The sequence below is a fragment of the Aspergillus terreus genome, genomic scaffold (assembly GCF_000149615.1).
Source record: "Aspergillus terreus NIH2624 scaffold_8 genomic scaffold, whole genome shotgun sequence".
Classification (NCBI taxonomy): domain Eukaryota; kingdom Fungi; phylum Ascomycota; class Eurotiomycetes; order Eurotiales; family Aspergillaceae; genus Aspergillus; species Aspergillus terreus.
In genome coordinates this window covers 972973-994834 of record NT_165931.1, presented here as the reverse complement: position 1 = coordinate 994834, position 21862 = coordinate 972973, and the positions used below count along the sequence as shown (strand labels likewise).

General features: G+C 54.8%; 10 protein-coding genes across 10 annotated transcripts; 4 read left to right on the top strand and 6 right to left on the bottom strand.

Annotated features, from left to right (window-relative positions):
- Positions 1-480: 480 nt before the first annotated feature.
- Positions 481-3056, top strand: ATEG_05992 (uncharacterized protein; the record flags this gene model as incomplete). The annotated part of the gene is made up of 2 exons (XM_001215170.1): positions 481-2823; positions 2865-3056. The coding sequence occupies 2 exons, from the start codon at positions 481-483 to the stop codon at positions 3054-3056; spliced, it is 2535 nt and encodes an 844-aa protein (XP_001215170.1).
- A 944-nt stretch (positions 3057-4000) lies between these two features.
- ATEG_05991 (GNAT family N-acetyltransferase) lies at positions 4001-4749 on the bottom strand (the record flags this gene model as incomplete). Its single annotated transcript, XM_001215169.1, has 3 exons — positions 4001-4168; positions 4215-4324; positions 4377-4749. 3 exons carry the CDS (start codon positions 4747-4749, stop codon positions 4001-4003), a joined length of 651 nt encoding a protein of 216 aa, XP_001215169.1.
- Positions 4750-6126: 1377 nt separating this feature from the next.
- On the top strand, positions 6127-7815 carry ATEG_05990 (MFS transporter; the record flags this gene model as incomplete). The annotated part of the gene is made up of 1 exon (XM_001215168.1): positions 6127-7815. One exon carries the CDS (start codon positions 6127-6129, stop codon positions 7813-7815), a length of 1689 nt encoding a protein of 562 aa, XP_001215168.1.
- Positions 7816-8747: 932 nt separating this feature from the next.
- ATEG_05989 (succinate dehydrogenase assembly factor 3) lies at positions 8748-9264 on the bottom strand (the record flags this gene model as incomplete). Its single annotated transcript, XM_001215167.1, has 3 exons — positions 8748-8845; positions 8894-8993; positions 9046-9264. 3 exons carry the CDS (start codon positions 9262-9264, stop codon positions 8748-8750), a joined length of 417 nt encoding a protein of 138 aa, XP_001215167.1.
- Positions 9265-9477: 213 nt separating this feature from the next.
- ATEG_05988 (S-adenosylmethionine-dependent methyltransferase) lies at positions 9478-10260 on the top strand (the record flags this gene model as incomplete). The annotated part of the gene is made up of 1 exon (XM_001215166.1): positions 9478-10260. The coding sequence occupies one exon, from the start codon at positions 9478-9480 to the stop codon at positions 10258-10260; it is 783 nt and encodes a 260-aa protein (XP_001215166.1).
- A 330-nt stretch (positions 10261-10590) lies between these two features.
- Positions 10591-11152, bottom strand: ATEG_05987 (mRNA splicing protein SMD1; the record flags this gene model as incomplete). The annotated part of the gene is made up of 3 exons (XM_001215165.1): positions 10591-10892; positions 10989-11038; positions 11139-11152. The coding sequence occupies 3 exons, from the start codon at positions 11150-11152 to the stop codon at positions 10591-10593; spliced, it is 366 nt and encodes a 121-aa protein (XP_001215165.1).
- Positions 11153-11477: 325 nt separating this feature from the next.
- On the bottom strand, positions 11478-14246 carry ATEG_05986 (uncharacterized protein; the record flags this gene model as incomplete). The annotated part of the gene is made up of 3 exons (XM_001215164.1): positions 11478-11942; positions 11991-13844; positions 13908-14246. 3 exons carry the CDS (start codon positions 14244-14246, stop codon positions 11478-11480), a joined length of 2658 nt encoding a protein of 885 aa, XP_001215164.1.
- Positions 14247-15388: 1142 nt separating this feature from the next.
- ATEG_05985 (uncharacterized protein) lies at positions 15389-17147 on the bottom strand (the record flags this gene model as incomplete). The annotated part of the gene is made up of 3 exons (XM_001215163.1): positions 15389-16073; positions 16154-16682; positions 16778-17147. 3 exons carry the CDS (start codon positions 17145-17147, stop codon positions 15389-15391), a joined length of 1584 nt encoding a protein of 527 aa, XP_001215163.1.
- A 386-nt stretch (positions 17148-17533) lies between these two features.
- ATEG_05984 (aldo/keto reductase) lies at positions 17534-18552 on the top strand (the record flags this gene model as incomplete). The annotated part of the gene is made up of 3 exons (XM_001215162.1): positions 17534-17581; positions 17665-17945; positions 18003-18552. The coding sequence occupies 3 exons, from the start codon at positions 17534-17536 to the stop codon at positions 18550-18552; spliced, it is 879 nt and encodes a 292-aa protein (XP_001215162.1).
- Positions 18553-18830: 278 nt separating this feature from the next.
- ATEG_05983 (uncharacterized protein) lies at positions 18831-21724 on the bottom strand (the record flags this gene model as incomplete). Its single annotated transcript, XM_001215161.1, has 2 exons — positions 18831-18916; positions 19036-21724. The coding sequence occupies 2 exons, from the start codon at positions 21722-21724 to the stop codon at positions 18831-18833; spliced, it is 2775 nt and encodes a 924-aa protein (XP_001215161.1).
- Between the last annotated feature and the right edge of the window lie 138 nt (positions 21725-21862).

Genomic DNA, 21862 nt, shown 5'->3' with positions numbered 1-21862 from the left:
GGTAAAGGGTAGAGAGTATCGACTTTTTGCAGACAATAATCTGTGTCACTTATGAGGAGATAGCGCCGTAGGAGAATTCCATCCCAGGGTAGATCCAGACGACCGAAGGGGTGATGTATAGGAGGTACCTGTCGTGACACCCATTTCCTTAGGCCGAACGGGTACCTCCTGTGGCCACTTCCCATGAGCGGTGATTCTCATGAGAACAGCCGATCACCTTCTCTCCTCCTCCTCCTCCTCCTCCTCCTCTTCTCCTGTTTCCATTCTTCCTTTCTTCACCACCTCTCCCTTTCTCGCCCACTCTCACCCTTCCTCACCACTCGAACCCTCTAGGGTGAAAGGGAGACATACTTGCGCCCCGTCGACCACATTCCGCAACGCCGCCAACAATTCACCCTTCGTTGGTTTCCCTCCCGCAACGACCGCCAAAACAAAACGGCCAGGGCGCTGGCCGAGTGGACCAGACAGTGAATACGTGCCATGTTCACCACATCGACCATCTCCGCTGCGCCCACCTCCGACCCTCATCGCCCTCCTTCTCCCTCATCCGTGTTGTCCTTCTCACCATCATCGCCGTCGTCATCGCCACCACCTCCTCCACCTCCTCCCCCCGCGGTGTCTATCTCCGCTCCTGCCGACTCTCCCCCGCGACAGATCGCGTCGAAATCATCCTTTCAAAGTCTGCGAAGCTTCGGAAGCAGCAGCGCTTACGAGGACGATCACTCCGACACCACCGACCTTGGGCCCGAGAAATCCCTCATCCGTCCATCGATCCTCCGCCGTCTGTCTCCCGGGCTTGCAGCACGCGTGAAACTCCTCGACGGAAGTAGTAGGACGACAGCGCATTCCCGGAACAGCCCCGGTGCCGTGGGTCGTATTCCAGAGGAACATCTCAAGGAGCTAGATAGCCAGCATCAGGACCTCTCGATCAAAATCCAGAAGAAAGGCCGCGCCTGGCATGCTCTACATTTGACTGGAAGACACAAACAGCGACAGCCATCCTTCTCCGACGATCTGGAGGAGGGTACCGAAGGCGCGCGACCCAAGGAACAAACTTCGGAGGAACCCGATCGATTCGAGGAGGAAGAAGTTCAGGACACCGAACCCGCTTCAACGACCATGTCGGCAGTCGAGCCGTTACCCCCAACAGACATACAACCCGCTGCTGAGATGGAATCAACTCCCCACGAACAGACTGATTACGAGAAATATGTCGAAGATACCCGTGACAGCGAGGCTATGCCCCCCCCTCCCCCACCCAAAGACGACCAGCGTCCTCCGTCTGGCGCATCGAATAGTACTTTACAATTCTTCAGGAAGGGCCGTCCTGCGTCGATGTACTCCTTCACCTCGCTACGCGTGTCGTTCATCAAGCAGGTGAGCCAGCTGACCGCCATCGCCCTCCCGCAACCGTCCACCCTCGAATCAAGCATCGCCTCCATATCTGGAGCACCCGCCGCCGTGAAAGCAGTCGTGGGCACGGGGGAAAATGTCCAGATGTGGATCCAGAAGGCCGCCACCATCATGGGTGGCTTGGAGGTGGATGATGAGGTAGATTGGGCTGCGTCTGGCGGCCGCGAAGGCACGGAAGCGATCGACAGGGCGATCTCCCAATTCGACGCCCTCATCAACTCCTATGTGAAAATCATCGAAGACGTACAGGCTCGCGACGACATTGCCGAGGCTAGTTCCGACCATCTAGAGACCATCGTCCGCCATATGGACAGCGCCCTGCAAAACTGGGCGCACGTGAAGTCCAGACTTCGCGAGATCAAGGGCCATGTGGAGTTGGCAATGGAGTGGGAAGAACTGTGGAACACTGTGTTCGGAGAGGTGGAAACGGAAGTCGCCGAGCTGACCCAGCTTCTCTACGACATCGAAGAGAAGCGCCACAATGTAATGATGAACACGTGGCCGAACGTACAGGAACCGAACAGTCACAGCTTGGATATCAGCGAGTTGGAGACCATTGTGGAAGAAACACCGTCAAACGGAGGGACGTCCTCGAATAGGCGTCTTAGTGTAAGCTCCATCTTCGTTGTGCCGCCGGCTACGGACACTCCTATCATTCAGACCCCGGAAAACGATGCGGGCCAATCCGACCTGATCGCGGTCTTCGCCCGGCTTCAGCCCTTGAAAGCGTCTATCCAGTTCCTCCCCATGCGACTCTCCATGTTCCAGTCCCGCGCCGAGGACGTTTATCCCAGCGCTTGTGAAGACATCGACTATCGACGAAGCGCGCTCGAAGAGAACTTCCGGTCCCTGGAGCGCGCAGCGGAGTCTCTGCGTAAAGAGTTCAGCGAGGATCGGTGGATTCTCGTTTTCCGCAACGCGGGTGCCCAGGCGCAGAAAATGTTTGAGTCCGTCGAGCGAAGTATCGTCAAGCTCCAGGATAGCATTGAGTCGGGAGCCCACGTGCATAGTCCCGCAAGCCTGGCAAAGCGAATCGAGAGCTACGAGGCGAAGAAACAGCATTATGTACCGGCTATTGAGCGCGTGATCTCCATCATCCAGAAGGGTGTCAGCGATCGATTGACGGTCAACGGCGAGACTGTGATGCTCATGAATCACATGAAGGACAAGGTTGACGCGTTGAAGGCCAGCATCAACGTGATGGACTCGTCGATCGAGGACTTGAACATCCCCGGTGGTCAACAACTGCGCGATTCGATATCGACGATTGTCACCATGGACAGTCCGGCCACAGGCAGTGTGGTGGACACTCCTGGCAGTTCTCCTGCCTCGTCGGTCGTCATGACGCCTGGAAATGCGCGTAAAGGAGCCACCACTCCCCTGGGCAGTTCCAGTTGGCGCGGTAGCTCTGTGAGTTCGGCTGCTCGGTCGACCCTTTCCAAGGTTCGCAGGTACTCTGGGCTTGCGCAACCGCCGACGACTCTAACGGCGAAGAAGTCCGCCATTCCAAAGCTTGTAGCACCGTCTCCCGCACCGTCTTCTGTCGCGAATACGCCCACTCCGGCCGCGCGCAAGGCGCCATCTCGTCCTGCATCCTCTTTGGACAAGCGCCCCCGATGGAACTCGAGTACAAACACCAATGACCTGGATGTCGGTCACGTACGAAAGCCTACGTCCCTTCTGGACAAGCGGCCTAGATGGAATGCTAGTACGAACACAAATGACCTCGACGTCGGGCACGCTTACCGACCTTCACCGAGCCCCTCGGCGTTCCGCAAGTTATCCAGCTCCTTGTCTCGGCCTTCGTCGACTCTTCCCGGCTTCTCCCGCCGTGATCTAACGGCATCGCCTGCGCCGTCTGCAGGGCGGTCTTCGAGCCGACTCTCCAGCCGTCTGGCATCGCGGAGTCCTGGACGTACAGAGTCTCCCACCCCGAACCGCTCCATCCTCGATCCTCCTCCTTACAGTAAGCTCCGACGAGCCGCCGGACAAGAAAACTTCCCTACCACCCCACGCAATCGACAGAGCTATGCTGGCATGTCGTTCAGTCGCAGTGTGTCACAGGAGCAAAAGCACGGTCTCTTCAGCCCTACCAAGTCTGATCGTCCGGGGACCGCCCTGGGACATTCGGGAAGCCGTCGGATCAGTCTGCTTCCGTTGCCGAAGGCTCGGTCTGGCCGAGACAGTGCGGCGGGAAACCGCAGTAAACTGAGCGAGCGCCCTCCTTGGCGCTAGGCTGATTCACATCCTGGATAACCGACAGGTTGACACAATATCTTCTAACTTCTCTTCGTGGCTTGTCTTCTACTTGAACCCTTTACTCTTGTGATCATTTCTTCTCCATGTATCATGTGCATTGCGGTTACGGGAGCCGTGCGGTGTCATATACCCCTTCGTTTGAGGGCAGACTGCCTTGATTGTTGCTTGATTCCCCATTCGCATTGTCTTGTCATTAGCGTCGATTTGTTGCGATCCGGGAGTCTGGTGTATCTGTATCAATTGATTGGTTTTATACATAGCAGTTGGTGCTGTTCTGTATGATATCGTTAAGCTTCATGGCGAGTTGCATACGCTATAGACCTACAACTTAGACGAGTTGCTTTCCAATGATTAAGGCATCGACGGGGTCGGCGCTGTTGGCCAAGCGAGCGGCGCCTGGCACCCGGCCGATCACCTGGAAGCCGAGTTTTTCCCAGATCTTGACAGAGGCGACGTTGTTCTCGAAGACCAGGTTGAATACGGAGTATTTGTAGCCCTATCTCGTCAGTCAATTGTCCGTTGCGCACTGAAGATCCACGCACCAGCTTAGGCGCATAGTCGAGATATGCCTCTCCCATGACCATGCCGACGCCACGATTGCGCGCCGCCGTTGTGGTCAAGAAACCCGCATTACACACATGCGAACAGCGGCCTAGACACACCGTATCAGCCTCACCCTCCCAAAATCAGATAACATTACCCACCCGGATAATTCGGCTTGACATAGAACGTTCCCAAGCAATCCTTCTCCCAATCGCGATCCTCCGGCAATCCCTCCTCATTTCCGAGGATCGCGACAACCGCAAACGTCCCGAACCAGTAGTCGGCGAACTGGTCGCGCCCCATGGGCGTCTCCATGGGATAGGTGCATCCGCGCTCGATCTCGGCGCTGAACTCGCGGTGGAGGAGGTCGATGAGGCCTGCGGGGACGGTCTTGGGACCCTGCGACACTGGGTAGAGGGTTACGGGGGATTGGTCTTTGAGGAGGGCTTTGCGCGGACGGAGGAGGGGGGCGCTTGAGGCGTGGGCGGTTGGTGGGGGGAGTTTAGTAGCGGGGTCTTCGAGGAGGGCGGGCATTGTGTTGTTTCTTGTTCTTACTGTCGTCTGGAGGTCTTTGTGTGGGTGGTGTTGTGTGGGTGGTGTTGTGTGTCTGGTGGAGGGAATTGGAGTGGATGATGATCGTGGAGGATTGTGGAGGTCGGTGGTATCGGAGATAGCCGAAGTGCTCTAGATCATTCTTGACACAATCGAGTTATGGACACTGATTATGGTCCGCCTCGGGATTATTCTTTGGGATCTAACCATATCACTGACTTCTACGCAACGTGTGCTATATATCGTGGTCTATGATGTCTCCCTGTATGAAAGTTTCGGCCTGAGGTGTTCAGGTGCCTGTTCCGGACTAGAGCGGACATCAGCATAGGAAGCAATCCGATTCAATCTACTCGACTCTTCTTATATTCTAAGAGCCCCTTTCCTTGCCTTTCTCTTCCTTCCGGAATAGAGTGGCCGATCACTCCTGATCGAGTCACTGTTACTAATTTGGCAAATGCTATATATCATGCGCTAGTGCCTTATTCCAAATCCCTGGCCCACAGCTGTCCCCAGCATGCAGCCACGATCGATCTACTCTGCACCATCGACATTGACAGATCCAGGGACCATGCATCTCAGACGGCCAAGAACTACCACAGACTGTGGCCGAATGACTATTCTTTGGGCTAATATTCGCAAGATTCCCACAAAGCGTGCTCGCTAAACACCTTCATCCCCATCCAGGTGAGATGGTGGACCCGAGCCCACCAGAGATCTTCATGTGTCGAAGATGGCAAGGTATGCTGCATACCAAGATCAGGCCGATCATGCTCGATGAACGTGTTCTTCCTTGCGCAGTACACGTATCTATCCAGCCGATCGGGACGTAAGGGCTGGACGCTTCTTTCTGCTCTGGCGATAAGCATCACCCCTTTCTACAGCACAATGACGAGTCATGCATGGCCTTCCATTCATGACATGAAGCTTCCAAGCTTCAGTGATCTGCACTCATTTCGAGATGATCTGGCAAGAATGGCTCGATACAGATCCACTCCCCAGTAGGTCAGCCCTAGAGGGTTTGATTCATCCAGCTGGGAGGCATTCTTCCTCGATCCGGAAATGACTTCCATGATGGAGATTCCATGGTAATTTTAAATTCTATCTAAATACTCCAGGGGGTTCAATGCAAGGAGAGAGTCTTCATTCAAGTTTGTAAGATGTTTATTCTCCAATTTTACATCATTGCGGCTAACCAAAGTATCTAGACTGAAGACTTTTTTTCTCAAAGTGGCAGCATATGACGGCTGTTTAGGTTGAACCAAAGTCCCTGGACTCCTTTGCTTCTTTCGCTCTCTTGTTTCTCCAACTTCGCATCCTACACTTCTTCACGGTCTAACGTGAAGACGGCGGGATTGCAAGATGGGTGAAGCACCCCAACCGACCAAGGCTCCCTACTGGCGCCTGATTTTCGACCAGGAGTTTGTCGCCCCAGAAGTCATCAACCATGACTACAATGGCGCCGGTACTGAAGAGAACCCCTTCGAGGTTAGCTGGCTGGAGCACGACTCGCGCAATCCAATGCACCTCTCGGCTGTGTTTCGATGGTATCTGATGTTCCTTGTCGGAATCAGCACCCTGTCTGTTGCCCTCGTTTCCTCGGCTTATTCCGGTAGTATCGTGGAGGTGACGGAGGATTTCCATATCAGCGAGGAAATTGCGCTACTTGGAATCTCCCTGTTTGTTCTCGGGTTCGCCGTTGGGCCGCTGTTTTGGGCGCCTCTCAGCGAAATCTATGGCCGTCGCCCTATCATGGTCATCAACGCCGTTGGATTGACGATCTTTACTGCCGGCGCTGCAGGCGCACAGAACCCGTGGACCCTCATTATCCTCCGCTTCCTCGGTGGAAGCCTGGGATCGGGTCCGTTCGCCGTTTCTGGCGGCATCATTGCCGACACCTTTCCTATGATCAGCCGTGGGCTCGCAAGTGGGCTTTACAGTGCTGCGCCATTTCTGGGACCAACGCTTGGTCCTATTGTCGGCGGATTTCTGTCGGAGTCGGCCGGCTGGCGCTGGGTAGAGGGCCTTGCGGCGGCCTTCGCGGCACTCGTTGGGATTATTCTGTTTTTCACCCTGCCTGAAACCTATGCGCCGGTTTTACTGAGTAAACGCGCCTCGCGTCTGTCCTCTATAACCGGCAAAGCCTACCGCAGCAAACTAGAAATCGAGAAGGGCAAATCATCCCCTACAGAAGTCTTCAAAGTGGCTCTGTCCCGGCCGTGGGCCCTGCTTTTCCGTGAGCCCATTGTCCTTCTGCTGACTATCTACCTTTCTATTATCTACGGAATCCTCTATCTGCTGTTCGCCGCCTATCCGATCGTTTACCAACAAGGAAGAGGCTGGAGCGAGGGGATGAGCGGCCTTCCATTTCTTGGGATGTTGATAGGCATCCTCTGCTCGACCATCGCCACAGTCCCTATGTATTATCGGTATAAGAAGAAGACCCTGGCTACGATAGGTCGGCTCCCGCCAGAGGCCCGCCTCCCTGATTCGTTCATTGGCGCAATTTCCCTCCCGGTTGGTCTATTTTGGTTCGCCTGGACGAATGGCCCTTCGGTGCATTGGATGGCCTCAGTCGCCGCAGGAGTGCCCTTTGGATTTGGGATGGTGATGGTATTCCTCCCGGTACTGAACTATCTCGTGGACGCCTACACTATCTATGCTGCCTCTGTGATTGCTGCCAATTCGGCAGTCCGCTCAATCTTCGGTGCCGTTTTCCCTCTCTTTGCCGGTTCTATGTACGAGGACTTGGGGATTCATTGGGCCTCGTCTCTCCTAGCGTTCTTGGCCCTCGCGTGTGTACCGTTGCCCTTCTTGTTTTATAAGTTTGGCCCTGCCATTCGATCGCGTTGCCATTATGCTGCAGAGTCGGATAGGTTCATGGAGACCATGTTCGCACCTGCTGCGCACAAATCGTCTGAGGAGAGACACATACTTCGAGACGGTGGAGACTCTCTAAAGGATAATGGGAGCCAAGTGTTCGTCCTGGAGCCGATCAATATGATGAATACACCGGCGAGTGAATCTGGATCGCGTTTGAATCAGAGATGAAGACAGTTGGGCGTTTTCTTCTGCTGTATGACAGTATCAGCTGTCCCTATTGGGATCCCTGGTCGGAGGCGTGGAGTGAGCGGCCTGAAATGACGCTCGGAATCCAACGTCTTTAATCCCGACTACAACATAGCCAGCGCCTTGGGATGAACGCCGCTGGTCGATGTTGAAGGCAATGGTCAGCTGGTATACCGGATCACCAGTCGGTCGATGAATGACCCGATAAAGTCCCCGAGTGGAGTGGGGTTGGCTCATGATAGTGAAGACCCCGTGTGAGCTCATATTGTGTTCTGGCCGGCTGGGTCTAGCTTACCACTGTCGCCGACGAATGGTACACTTGGTTGTTTATGGATTCCTCAGCCAATTGACCTTCTTCATGTGACCAAAATGTTTATAAACTGTCACCTAAACGCGTTCATCTGTATATTACAACCGGCCTCGGACAATCGACCGTCGTGACGCTGGATCCTGGCCATCTTGCAGATAGGCTTCAATGTTGCGGACTATAACCTTTGCCGAAGGGCTCCGCACAGCGTGGCACAGCTTTTGGTTCCATTGTACTCGGAGGATTGGTACGGAAGGTCTTCCAGTATCGAGAAGCCGTCTGCGGTCTTTGTGACGGCGGCGGTGTTGTGAGTCGCAGTAGCATGGGTGACCTAGCGAGAAAAGTCTCGAAAGGTGCTTCTAGATTAGTATGTATCGAAGGATTCCAGATGCAACCTAGTCATTCCCCCTAACTTATGTCGAGTCATTCAACATTGATTAGAACCAATTGAGCACTCGGTAATCCACTATATACAATAAAAGGTATCGTACAATATAATACATCGCCATACGCTGTCAAGCTCGGTCTAGCATGCCTCTGGCATAACTTCTCCAACACGGCAGACACAACCCCAACTGAGCATACCATATATCTAAATCCACTGAAATCATGCCTTTCCCTTTCCATTCCCCTCGCCGCTCTCACCCTCTCCATCCGGGTTCTGAATCGCCTGCATAAGCTCGTACAGCTGCCCAATCTGCTGGTCTATCCGCAGTCAGTATCTCGTCCACCACACAGAGAAACAAAACTCACCGCTCATCTTGTCCAGCTTCGCCTTGTCCAGTTTCTCGCCGACCCAAGTATCCCCTTCCAGCTTCTGCGCGTACAGCTGCCATTCCGTAAGGAACCCAATCTAGCATCATTAGCCATCATTCCTCACTGTATGCTTGCGCCCTTGGACGTACGATATGAAGCGGATTCTCGACGTTCCGATGCGCCCGGAATTCACTCTTCACGTAGCCGTCACCGAGGACGCGCATCTCGGGATCGAGCTTCTTGCGGTGGACGCGGAGGATGCGGCGGTAGAGCTGGAGCGGCGGGAGGAGCGCGAGGGCCTCGCTGAGGCTGGACTTGGAGCCCATAGTGGCCGGGGTGGCCATGAGCAGACGGGAGAAGATGCGCATGGTGGTAGTTATACGGTAGGTAGGTAGTTGTAGTTGTAGTTGGAGAAGAGTAGTCTGAATTGGAGAAGTCGAAGTGCGGCTGCGGCGGAGGCGGAGATATCGGGGCGGGGAGGCAATTGGCGAATCACGGGGGCCGGATGTGTATCAAATACTTCTTCATTTCTACAACTCTCTGTGCTTCCCACATACACTGAGGGGTACAAGAAAACAAACATGCTCCCCACCCCCTGCACCGCGCACGTCTCCTTCGACACCGTGTACGAGCCCTCCGAAGACTCCTACCTCTTCCTCGACACGCTCTCCTCCGCCTCCGAATCCGCATGGCTCTCCGCACGCTTCAACCCTGACACCACCACGCCCAGCGCCACCCCCCTCCTCCTCGAAGTCGGCTCCGGCTCCGGCGTCGTCGTCAGCTTCGTCGCAGCCAACGCGCACGACATCTTTCGCCGCCGCGACGTCCTCGCCCTCGCCACAGACGTCAACCGCACCGCATGCCTCGCGACCCGCGAAACCGCCCGCAAGGCCATCCGCGACCGCCAGCACGACCACCCCCCACCGCGCCCCGTCTACGCCGCCTCCCTCATGGCGGACCTCGCCGCGCCGCTCCGCCCGCGCTCCGTCGATGTCCTCCTCTTCAACCCGCCGTACGTGCCGACGGAGGACCTGCCGCCGCTGCCGCAGCAGAGCGAGCAGGACGCCAGCGGGCTGTCGCGGTCCGCCAAGTTTGAGCGCGACTCGTATTTCCTGTCGCTGACGTATGCGGGCGGCCGCGACGGGATGGAGACCACGGACCGCTTGCTGGAGGATATCCCGAACATGCTGGACCCGCGCCGCGGCGTGGCGTATGTGTTGCTGTGTGCGCAGAACCGGCCGGCGGAGGTGCGCGAGCGCATCTGCGCGTGGGGAGACGGGTGGAATGCGGTCGTTGTTGGGAATAGCGGGGTGCAGGCTGGGTGGGAGAAGTTGGTGATTGTGCGGATTTGGCGGGATGTATAGGTAGAGCTGCATGGGATGCGCATGCGAGAGATAGATTACGTCTAATGAGATATGATACAATGTACTCGTACGTGCTTCATCCGGCTGGCACCGGTCTGTATTTGTATTTAGTTCGGTATCATGATCCTGCCACCTTCGATCCAACCCCGACTGAGACAGTCAACAATCGTAGCGCGAAAAGAGCATCCGTGCGATAGCTGTAACAATAGCAAATCACCCAACGAAACCCCGAACAAACAAAACGATAAAAAGAAAACAGCGAAAACTCCCTGAGCCATGTTTCTATAGCACTCTCTCAGTAGTAATTTTGTCCCCGCCCTCGCTCACACATTAGAATCCACGGCCCCGGCCCCTGCCGCGTCCACGGCCTCGTCCACCGCGACCGCCCCGGCCACCACGGCCGCCGCGGTCGGCCTCCTTGCGCGCCTTGTTCTTGGGCTTCGGCTGGTCGTCGACGAGGAGGGTGTCCAGCGGCAGACTGTCGGGCAGGATGTAGTAGCGGATCGTGGAGCCGCGGATGTTGATGGTGTCTAGGGAGATGGGGTCGCGGCCCTTGGGGGTCATCTTGACGGTGCGGAGGGCGGTGTTCATTTGCGGCGAGACGGAGGTGATTGTGCCGTGGAGGATTGTGCCTGTACCACACATTAGTTGTCACTGGATGGAGAGAGTATTGGGAAGGTGGTTGCTGTCGCGCACGCGAGGAGGCAACACAACGCAGCGTGACGCACCGTTCTTCAACTCAATCGTCACCGTCTCGTTGGCGCACTTCATCAGGAATCTGTCACAACGTGTTAGCCTTTGGATGATGGCAATGGGCGGATTGGTGGCAGCTCCTGAGCTGCGCGAGCTTGGCTGCAAATTCCGCGACGGGGACGTACCGGACGAGCTTCATGGTGGGTGGATTGGCGTGGGGACACGCTGGAGGGTCTTGCAGAGAGGAAGATTGACTGGGCTGAGCTGATCTCTTGGGGTGTTTTTCAGGGACCGGGCTTCGTAGGACCAGTGTTCGTCCGAAGGTGCATACTGGAGCTGGAATGATGTTCGGCGGTGCGGCCCATCAGAGGCTGTGGTCACGTGGGATTACTTAACCGTATTCTTAGAGACGTTCTACGGTCTACACCACCAACATCATTATCATCGATTCCACGCTCTATTCGCAAGCCAGTACAGTGGTATCTCGTACGCTAACGCCCGCCAATTCTCAGCAAAAGCACAATTTACAAAATGCCGTGTCGTGCCTTGAAGATAGCAATCTTATCGTCGTAGAACAGGATCTCGCGCAACCGGAACGTCACACGCGATCGACGACTCTCCGCATCGGACTCGTCGTCAGATAGCGACCCGCGGTCAGAAGACAGCTCCGAGTTCGAGTCGACCACACTAGCCGCCGCATCGTCGTCGTTCTCGTCCTCGGTGTCGTCGTCGGAGGCGGGCCAATCCTCGCTTCCGCCGGGGACATACACGTCGTCGAAGTCGTCTTTGTCGCATCTTTTGCCCTCAATGATCTCGTAGCATTTATCCTGCATGCCAACGTATGTCAGGCCAATGTCGGGCCGAATGGTTACGATGTCCAAGATCTGTAGAGCTAGTTCCTTGGCATCGCGGTGGACGGCGTCCGCGATATGAGAAATGTGCAGCGCACGGAGGTGAGGTACGTTGGGGAGTCGTTGGATGAAATAATGCTATAGCTCGGGTTAGTATAACAAACTCGCAGCGCACAGTCAACTTACCCAGTCCTTGGACCGGATCGTCATGGATATCTCGCGCAGCCGAGGCATGCGTCCGCTGGTGACGAACGAGATCATCTCGCGCGTGAACATCCACTTACGCCAACGGCTACTCGCGATCTCGATGCCGCTTGGCGAGCGCTCGGTACTGTCGATCAAGATCTTTCGTAAGCTTGACCGGTGGTTGCGCATGACATTTCGGTAGATCGCATCTACATGCACGATCGAGTCGTACATGGAAGCGTCGTGCAGGAACACAGTCTCCAACGTATTTGGCGCAAGCGCGTCCTTGATGAAGAGCAAGAGATATGGAGAGACAGCATCGGTGTGGAGATGTTTAATCCTCAACGTGTACTCGGGCGAAGAACTCATCGGGCTGCTGGTGTCTTTCTTTCCAGACTTGGAGCCCGAGCGAGGCGCAGGGGACGGTGTGAATTGACGTCGAAGAGCCCGCCAAAGCTTTTCGTGTCCTTCACAACGCAAGATTGTCAGACTCGTTATTCTCGACCAATCAAGCATCTGGGTCATGACAGGAATGGACAAAGCCACCCGTTCTAATTCCAACGTTTCGAGTTTCAAAGGGCCGCGGCCAGGGCTCGCTGGTCCTTCCACAGTTGGCCCATCGGTTTTCACAGGACTACCAGGAGCCTCAGTACTGTTCTTCTGTTCCGGTGACGGATTCACTGCCTCTGTAGATGACCGGTTGCCCATCTCAGCGCCAACAAGCCCCGCTTGGCTTGAAGGCGCCGCGTGGGGACTTTCCGATGATGAAGGCTCGGTCGAACTGTTGCCGCTACCTCCCGTAGTAGGTCCAGTCGGTGTGGCCGATTCGCGGCTCGGCTCTGCCTGCGCACAATCACCTTTCATAGAGCATCCGCCTGCTCCTTGAGGCTCGTTCTTCAGGCCGGACCCGCTGAATAACACTCCAAGCACGCCACCAGCCTTGGGCCAGCCAGATATCCAGACATAGGGCAAGTCCTGCGCAAGGGACCAGCCCCCCGCAGGTTTCAACCAGTCCAGCTGATAGATCTTGGTGGAAATGCCGATGCGTAGCTCTTTCAGCTTGTCCCAGGACTTGTCGATGAGCACGGCCGTTTCTTCCAGATACGCCACTTCGTCGATGTCCAGCACGCTCAGGCTCTTCAATGGGGGTAATATGGACATGGAGGGGTATTCTACATGCGCATACCGCTGCATCAGCGGAGATCCACTTGTGTACGCGGTTTGTGTCTGTGGGAGCGCTATGGATGATGAAGTGGGGAGGGGGCGCATCGCATTGTCCGAGTTATCATGCCACCGCACCCAGACGCGCTCCAGACGACAATCATGTCCGGGCCGATCTGCCAACGAAGCCAGCGCAATCCACACATCTCGCAACACACCGGTCGGCATGTCCCAGATGAACGCTTCCAGGTTGATCATTCGAGCCACGGCCAATGCCACCAGCGTTCCCAGCATTTTGCCCGTCTCCTTGGTCACCGCGTATTCCTGCACCCAGACTAACGGACCATTGCCGACGGAGAACTTACGCGTGTACTGCGCGTAGTAATTCCCGCGCCGTGCTTTCCGTAGGGCATCCGGTGTTGGTGTTGTGTCGTGGCGATCGCGTTCGCTGCAACCGCAGGTTGGACAGGGTTGCGATGGACGTTGCGATGGGGGTAGCTGGTGGAAGACGTCTTGCCCCATCACCAAGGTGGCCAAACCGTAGGAGAGGGCATCGACCCCCGCGGGGTGGTCAGAGGATGAGAGCGTGTCGGGCCATACGATATCGAAGCGGGAGTACATCTGAGGAATAGCGAGCGCATGAAGCGCCGAACATGTCAATGCCAATGAGGTCAGGTCGTTTGTATGAGTCACCTGTAGAGATGTTTAATTTAGCATCACCTGAATCCCGGTGCGGGGAAGGCTGGGGTGGCGCACCTCTTTGATGATCTCCTGCAGTATGTCCATGGGAAGGTCGAGGAGGTGAAGGGGTCTCCTGGTGGGTATCGATGCTTTCCCTGGGTCTACACGCTTCGACTCTGATGTTGCGGCGCCTGCATCTGGCGAGACAGATGGGTTGTCGGTCAAGGAAAGGTTGCGAATGGGCTCGTAGGCCGTCATGATCTCGCCTTGGACGTTATTCGCTTGTTTCTTCGACCGAACTCCAGAGCCAGCTGAAGCGGTGCTCGCACTCGACACATACTCCTCATCCTCCGATGACAGAGCCGGATCAGAGTTGACTCTGAACTGGGTGAATGCAGTGCTGGACTCTGCCATGTTGCTGACGGAGAGCGCAGAGCATCCAGAGAAGTCACGAATCCACGACGTCGGTGATAGCTTGAGGCCGTTCACGCAAAACTGCCAGAGTATTGGAACGATTCGGATAGACCAGCAACGCCAGCAGCAGCAGTAGTAGTAGGTAGGTAAGGTAGTCAGAGCTCCCAGGTGGGGACGGATAAAGGTCGCGGCGGGGGATGCGACCAAACGTCGATCGATCGGTGGTTCGTCTTACGGATGACAGCAGCGAATCATAGAGAAGACAAGAAACAGCTCGTCCGACCTGGATCTGACAGATGCCTCACCAGAGACGGAGAGTTGTCGACAAACAAAACAACAAGAGAGGTTGAAGTGGACAATCCACTCCAAGTGGGACTAGTGGCTGTTATCGCCGCCTCAGGCCGATCCCCCGGTGCACGTGCCATTTCCTTTTTGGGTATTCTATTCTATCGGTAAAGTAGGCCTACCAAGGCGCCCCATGATCCATCGGCATCTTCCACGATAGCATACTCCCCTCCCGCCAGTAAATCCTTTTTAGTTGCAAGGGCACTATCACGGAGGATCTGGGCATCTTCCAGATTTCCGTCATTCTCATAGAGCTCAGCCATGCGCCACCGCACCCACGATGACTCGCCTGCGTTACCTCTCTGTGCTTCATTCAGTTGAGAAATCACCAGTGCTCTCTTTAGATGCTCTAAAGCAGTATAATGATCGCCTTGTAACATTGCAATACAGCCCATTCGGTACTGTGTGGCCATGACGCTGGCGTGCGTCGGCTTTCCTACAGAAACTAGATCGTGCGCCTCCTTGCTGAGCTGGTATGCTTCATCAAGCTTACCTTGGAGGGCTGCAATCTTTGATCGTTCATGCTTGGTTCTTTGGTAGGGCGTCAGACTCCAACGAAGGGTGTGAATAGGGATACGCATCAACAACAACAAATAGAAAGTTGGGGTCAACATACTCTCCATGATAGTGGCTGTTCAGTCCATGGATCTTGGTCTGAATGCGCTCTGCTTCGTCAAAGTCAAGCAATGCTCCAGCGAATGCACCGAGCTGGGCCTTCCCACTACTTCTGTTGCGCAAGAACCGATCAAGGTTATAATCCTGGTAGGATTGAGGCTCTGGGACAGATCGTGCTAGCGCTATTGCCTCATCAAGGTATGGTATACCTTCTGCCGATCGACTGCTGAAACAAGAGCATAGCCAACATTGCTATAGCCATTAGCTAGCTCATTATCTTTTGGAACATCATGCTTCAGCATAATTGCAAGTTCCGCTTTGGCAGCTTCGCAGGCTTTCACACTCCGGCCCATCCTTTCATAGAGCCCGAGGAGGCTGCGCTGGATTTTGGCGGCCCCCAAAGAGTCGGGTTCTATGTTCTCAAGAATTAAGTGTAACGATCTCTCGGCCTCGAGAAAGTGCTGGATTTCGATCATGTACCTGGTATTGGTGAGAATGATTCGCGTCTTGCAGCAACAAAGAGTTGGACCGTACAAAGCGTCATCCCGAATAAGATCAATATACGACGTGTTATTGGCAGGGAATGCATCATCAAGTTTGAGTATCTCATATCGGTCCCTGAGAGCAAGGACGTGATGATGTAAATCGTTGCATACTTTCCACTCAGTATACAGATGGCTCGGACCAGGCTGTGGGAAGTGAGATCGAAGAACACCGTGCGCGTGATGGAATGAAGCCACTTGAAGACCGAGTGGCATCTGGCTGAAGAAGACTGTCTGAAGAACACGGTGCACAGAAATGATACCGGTATCAGTGTTTATCCGTATAAGAGACAAATCGAGGAGTTCCATCTTTGCCTCCTCAAGTCTGTCCTTGGTCAGTAAACTGATTTAACTCATTATTCGAAAGGGAATACCAGCCTGTCGATATCTGTCAAAAGTTCACACTCTTCGATGAGCCGACGCTCATTTCGACCCTCAGACTCAAACAAAAACTGCGGAATAGCCTCTGGTCCCATGCAGGAGAGAATGCCTAGTAATTGGGCCGCATCGTCACTCAAGCTACCAAAGGCCGTTTGCCAAACAGTCTCAACGCCCTTCGAGTACCATGCGTCACGGCCACCGCGCTTGGGTCTCTTGAACACTGATATTTTGTTCTTCTCGAAGTAAGGCAGAAATTCCGCCACAGACTTGAACCTGCGTGAGGATTTGATATGCTTAGCTATGATATCGATCGCCAGAGCTAGGCCTCCAAGCTTATTTGATAATTCGGACACTGCTGAAGCTTCCTCTTCGAACACAGATTTCTTGTTCAAGATATGGAGGATCATGTCTGTACTCTGAGCGGGCGAGAAGGGAGGAACTTCGATGGGAGTTGCAATTGTATCTGAGTTGGCAAGAAGCTCACTGCGGCAGGTTACCAATATACAGCCGTGATCAACAGAGGGCCAGTTTTCCAGTAGCGCTTCGTGGTTTTCTACGTTGTCAAAAACCAACAGCCATGGCGTCTCTTCTCGGATCCGGGGTTACTATCACTGGGTTCGATGCTTTCGATGCATGGGAGGATCTCACCTGTCTTCAGGATCCATTGCAGCACCATATGGCGATTCTTTTCCGGCGAGTTGTGCTCTGATTCAGAGACCAGGCCAAGGCCCCGTGCAGCATCGCTGAAAGCTTTGGCAACTTCGGCCGGCGTCTCACTGCCAATCCACAGGATCACATCGAATCCTTTCAACCACCGCCTATTTGCGAATTCGAGCGCTATTTGGGTTTTACCGACGCCTCCGGTACCCCAGATGGCAACGGACTTCAGTCGCGGTCCCTGGCGGTCGAACCCTTCAGATATATCAGCCAAAATATCTTCCCGCCCAAAGAACCCGGGATGCGGTGGGTATGGAATCGTGCTACATCGCATTGGAGGATGGGGCGGCACCGGCTGCATGGAGAACTGTTCGAGTGACGAAGTCCTGTGTGCCGAGTTTTTCGCCTCTAAGAGTCGCTGAAGTTGATCAAGATGGGTTTGGAGCCGACGAAGGCCAGTGGTGAAATTGGAACTGATGGGTAGAATGGCATCCCCTAACTTATTGCGTCGAAAATGTATCTGTCCAGATCACCCGGGCAAACTTCGAGGGGGTGTAAACCCATGCTTCTTTGTATCTGACCCCCTTTGTTCCTCATTTCCTTCATCCTTTGTCACCGTTGTCAACCTCCCGATCTCGAAAAGCTTTGGGTTTGGGTTGCTGGTTTGCCCTCCGCTCTCTTGTTCACGCCTGTCCCACTCGTCCGGTCTGTCTGTTTGATCCTCTGCTTCATCCCCCGAATTACATGATGAAGTGGCCGGCTCTTTCTCTCAAGGATGGAAATTTGGTTCCCATTGTACGTCGAACATCTCTGACTTCTCCCGCTTCTTCCTATTCCCACAAACCCCATTCGATGATGTTTTGACACTGTACTCAAAGCTTGGATTCGGGACTGGAACCGCCTGGTACAAGGATGACCCAAATGATCCAACCAATCCGGAACTCATCGAGGTGCTGAAAGCTGCTCTAGAGAAAGGGTTCCATCACATTGACGCCGCCGACTCCTATGGCACGGAACGCGAAGTGGGTATCGCTATCAGGGAGAGCGGCATCCCTCGAGAGCAGCTGTTCATCACCACCAAAGTCCTTGAAGGATGGAAAGATGTACCCGGCGCCCTTGACGCCAGTCTGGAGAGATTGCAGCTGGACTATGTGGACCTGTATGAGCACAGGCTATGGATGTCTCCCTCGCACCCCGGCTAACGTACATTCCACAGTTACCTGCTGCATAATCCGTATGTCATTCCAAATTTGACAGATATCCAGAGCGCCTGGAAAGGGCTTGAAGCTGTGAAAGCCACAGGAAAAGCTCGGAGTATCGGAGTCTCCAATTTCCAACGCAACCACCTGGAAGCCATCCTGGAGACATGCTCGGTTGTCCCAGCCATCAATCAGTTGGAGTATCACCCGTACCTACAACGCTCTCATGACTTCATTCCATGGATGCGTGAACGCGGCATTGAAGTTTCGTCCTTCAAGACCCTTGCCCCGGTGACGGTCGGTAAAGGCGGACCTCTAGACGAGCCGCTGGCATCGATTGCCGCCAAACATAACATCACGACCAGCGCAGTGGTGCTCAACTGGGTAATCTCCCAGAACATCGTACCCATCACAACTACGACCAAGAGGGAGCGGATGGAGGAGTATATTGCTGCGATATCTCTTCAGCTAGACCGCGAGGAGTTGGATGAGATCACCCAAATTGGGCTCAGGCATCATTTCCGTTGGTGGGGAAAGGACTTCTTTGGCCCAGATGATCGATCCTAGGTAGCCAGTATATACGGTTCAGTGGACACTGTGATCAATAGTCTTGTGGAGTGGAGCACTGGCTCAATGATAGGTCCAACTTGCTGTCGAATGTGCCTATCACCCTTGACTAATTCCTCCTATCGTTATGCAAGAGTTCTGTGTAGCCCAGGGAACATGTCTTTGAATAGCAGTACGAGGGTTGAGGAGCTCGCAGGGATAGCTTTGACCGTATTGTTGTGTTAGGGACAAAAATTATAATCCTTTGATCCCAAAGAACCAGCCATAGAGAGATTGCATCACCGCTTGTAGCTGCCAGTGCCGGTGCACTCGGGTATCAGATTCACTAAATCGAAGACTTCATACAGATACTCTCCATAATGTCCTTGACTCGAGATGTACTCCCTTACAACAAGCACCATATTGACCTTCATCCTCCGACTTCTTCAGAATAAACCAAATCACATACTGTCCCCACAAATCCCTCCAGCCCCGACGGCGTACCACTGTTCTGCGCGGACGCCAATGCAGCGGATGCTCCAGGCATCAGAAGCACACGGGACCCAACCTCCACCCATTCCACCGAGGTGACAAAGGAAAAAGTAATCCGGACGTCTCCATGTCCAACGTTGCCAGACGTTCGGACTACATCGTTCACTTCCGGCCTGTTTGTGTTCTCCCCCTCGCCGTCTCCATCGAAATTGAAGAATTCCGGTTCGGTTGGCGACGGGGGAGACGATACGACTTCGTCTTCAGCAAGTGCCATACATGTCACCTTCACTGTAGAGCGTATATTGGCAAGATACACTATAGCATTGCCTCCCAACAGTAGAGGTGGGGACAGTGAAGACGAGAATTCACTCGCAGCAAAGCTAGCAACGAATCCGCGGTGGAAGCACAGCGATCTTGGCACAGAAGTGGCCGCAGCGGGCAAACTCACAAGTACAGTGCCTTTGCGGATTTTACCGAGTCTTGTGGGTGTTCCATCTTCAGAGCACGGAAGAGGCTCGACTCCGATGGTTCCAACCTGGTCTTCGGTCAGTTTCTGGACCGGCAGTCGAAGGTTTCGCACGCTGACGACCCGGACTCGTTGCCACTGGGCTTGGACAGGGGCGTTTGCCTTCCCCGACATCAGCCCCTGAACAAAGGAGGCGGAGAAGTCCCCGGAAGACGGCCGACTGCGATAGGAAGTAGATTGCTGAGCCTCTCCTCCCTGGTCCGACCGAGTTTTGTCCCCGTCATCGGACGATGTGCTGACAAGCAACGGCCCGAGCATGAGCTCGTCTCCTGTTGAGATCGCACCGTACCGAACCAGTCCACACAGTACAACGCCATTGTTCTCTTTGCGGGTCTGTGAAGATGCCGAGTAGACCTTCGATGGGGGAATGGCAAACACCTCGTCGACATCAAAGACTGTAGCAGGCATAGGAGGGGTTGTTAGCGTCTTGGGCAGGGATATGGTTCGCGATGGAGGCCTGGATGGGATCGGAAGATACCGAAGGAAAGAATGTATCTTTCCGATCCCCGAACCATCGACTGCGCTGGTGAGAACAATCGGGACGGTGCTGGACCAGTTGTCGGTCGCGGCTATGATTTTCTGAACCCCCTCAACATCTTTTTGTCCAATGTGGTGTAGATCCACCGGCGTGTCCGACGTCACAGATTGAATAGGGAGCATCGCAGGCTTCTTCCCGGCACTCTTCAGCGCCGACAGGACTTTGGCAAGATTGGCTCGCAGCGTGAGCGACGCAAGATCCATTTTGGTAATGGCGATAATAGTAGGCACGTCCAATTTCATGCAGAGCTCCAGGTATGCTAAAGCCAGATTGATGTCGGTGGCCTGCTCTGCCGCCCCGTTCAGCGACTCCCGAGTATTTCCATCGTCGCAGTTCGCTGGGATACATAGTAAAACATAGTGCGGCGCCCAGCTAATGAGTCCACGCAGAGCCGATTTTACATAACGTATGGAGCCGGGAAGGTCAGATACAAAGGCCAAACGCCCCCCTGCAGAAGCCGCGTGGACATCATCCCAGGCGGCAACATTGCCCGACGCGTAGTTAATCACGTCGACTCCAGAAGAGGTCGGCTTCTTTGCGGCATATCCGATCAATTCATGCGCGACGGAACTGGTAATCCCCGACGAAATCTCATGGCGGTGCTTCAGCAGTCCAAGTCTGCTCGTGCCTCTCCCATTATCAAGTACAGACGAAGTCAAGGTACCTAAAAGGGACGACTTCCCTGCAGTGGTCGGTCCGGTGATGGAGATTCGAAGTTGCTCTGTGCACGAATGGGCATCCTCCGACAACCCCTCCCTCGGCGTCCCATTCTTCGTTGACTCGCCATCCCGGGGTGCACGCTTCGGGGACTCCACCCGGTAGTAGTCCCAGTCCGGACTCACGAGCGCTTCAGCAACCCAGAGGCTTTCCGCATGGACTTTGCCAACATCAATGTTGCCTGCATCGGAGTCTTCCGTCCACTCGCAGTTGCCAACGATGACACGGCGGAGAATCTCAACTTTACATCCCAAACTAGCCGCCATGACCTGCAGGTTGGCCAAACTTTCCTCGAGCTCGTCCTTGGTAAGCCCGACAAAGGTGCCATCGTCGGCCACGCCAATCTCATACAGCGCGCCTTGGCTTTCCTCGAGCCCAGGAAGCAGGCGGGCCGGCTTCTGCAGGGCCCCCGACTGGGATATGGTCTCGGGGAGCACAGGGAGCACCAGACTGGCTGCCGTTGAGGAATGAAACGGCGACGACTGTTGCAGGCGCCAGAGCAGCTGAGTCGTCAACTGTTGAAGGCGTTGCTGACGGCTTTGGGGAGAGCGTGTCTGCGGCTTGGAGCTCGAGCTTAGCTCGAAACTCGAAGGAGTCGGACTCGGAGTCGAAAGAGGGACCCGAGAATGATAAGAGCCACCAACCACATGGCCGGTTGACATGGACGTGTACAGCCGGCGCTGACGCAAGAGGAGGTGTAACTTGTACTCGGTGGGGCCCTCTTGCGGCTCGGGCTCTAGCTTGGTGATGCCATAGTCCGAGAGGACATCGACATCTGGTCGACCAAGGTTGGTACTGGAACGGTCTCGGGGCACGGTGCGAGCACCAGTTCCCGCCGCCTGAGGAGTGGATGACCCAGATGTGGACCAAGGAGAAGAGACCCTGGGAGGATCCGGGTCATAGGTGAAGATGGAGGCCATGGTTCAGTGGCGACTATTGATTGAGACAAGGTCCAGCTCCACAGGTAGAGTCGTAGGTAGTCGTCCAGACTCGCAAAAATGGTTCACACGGCAGCCAGAACAGAGAGAGGCAGTCGTTTTAACGATATGGGAGTATGG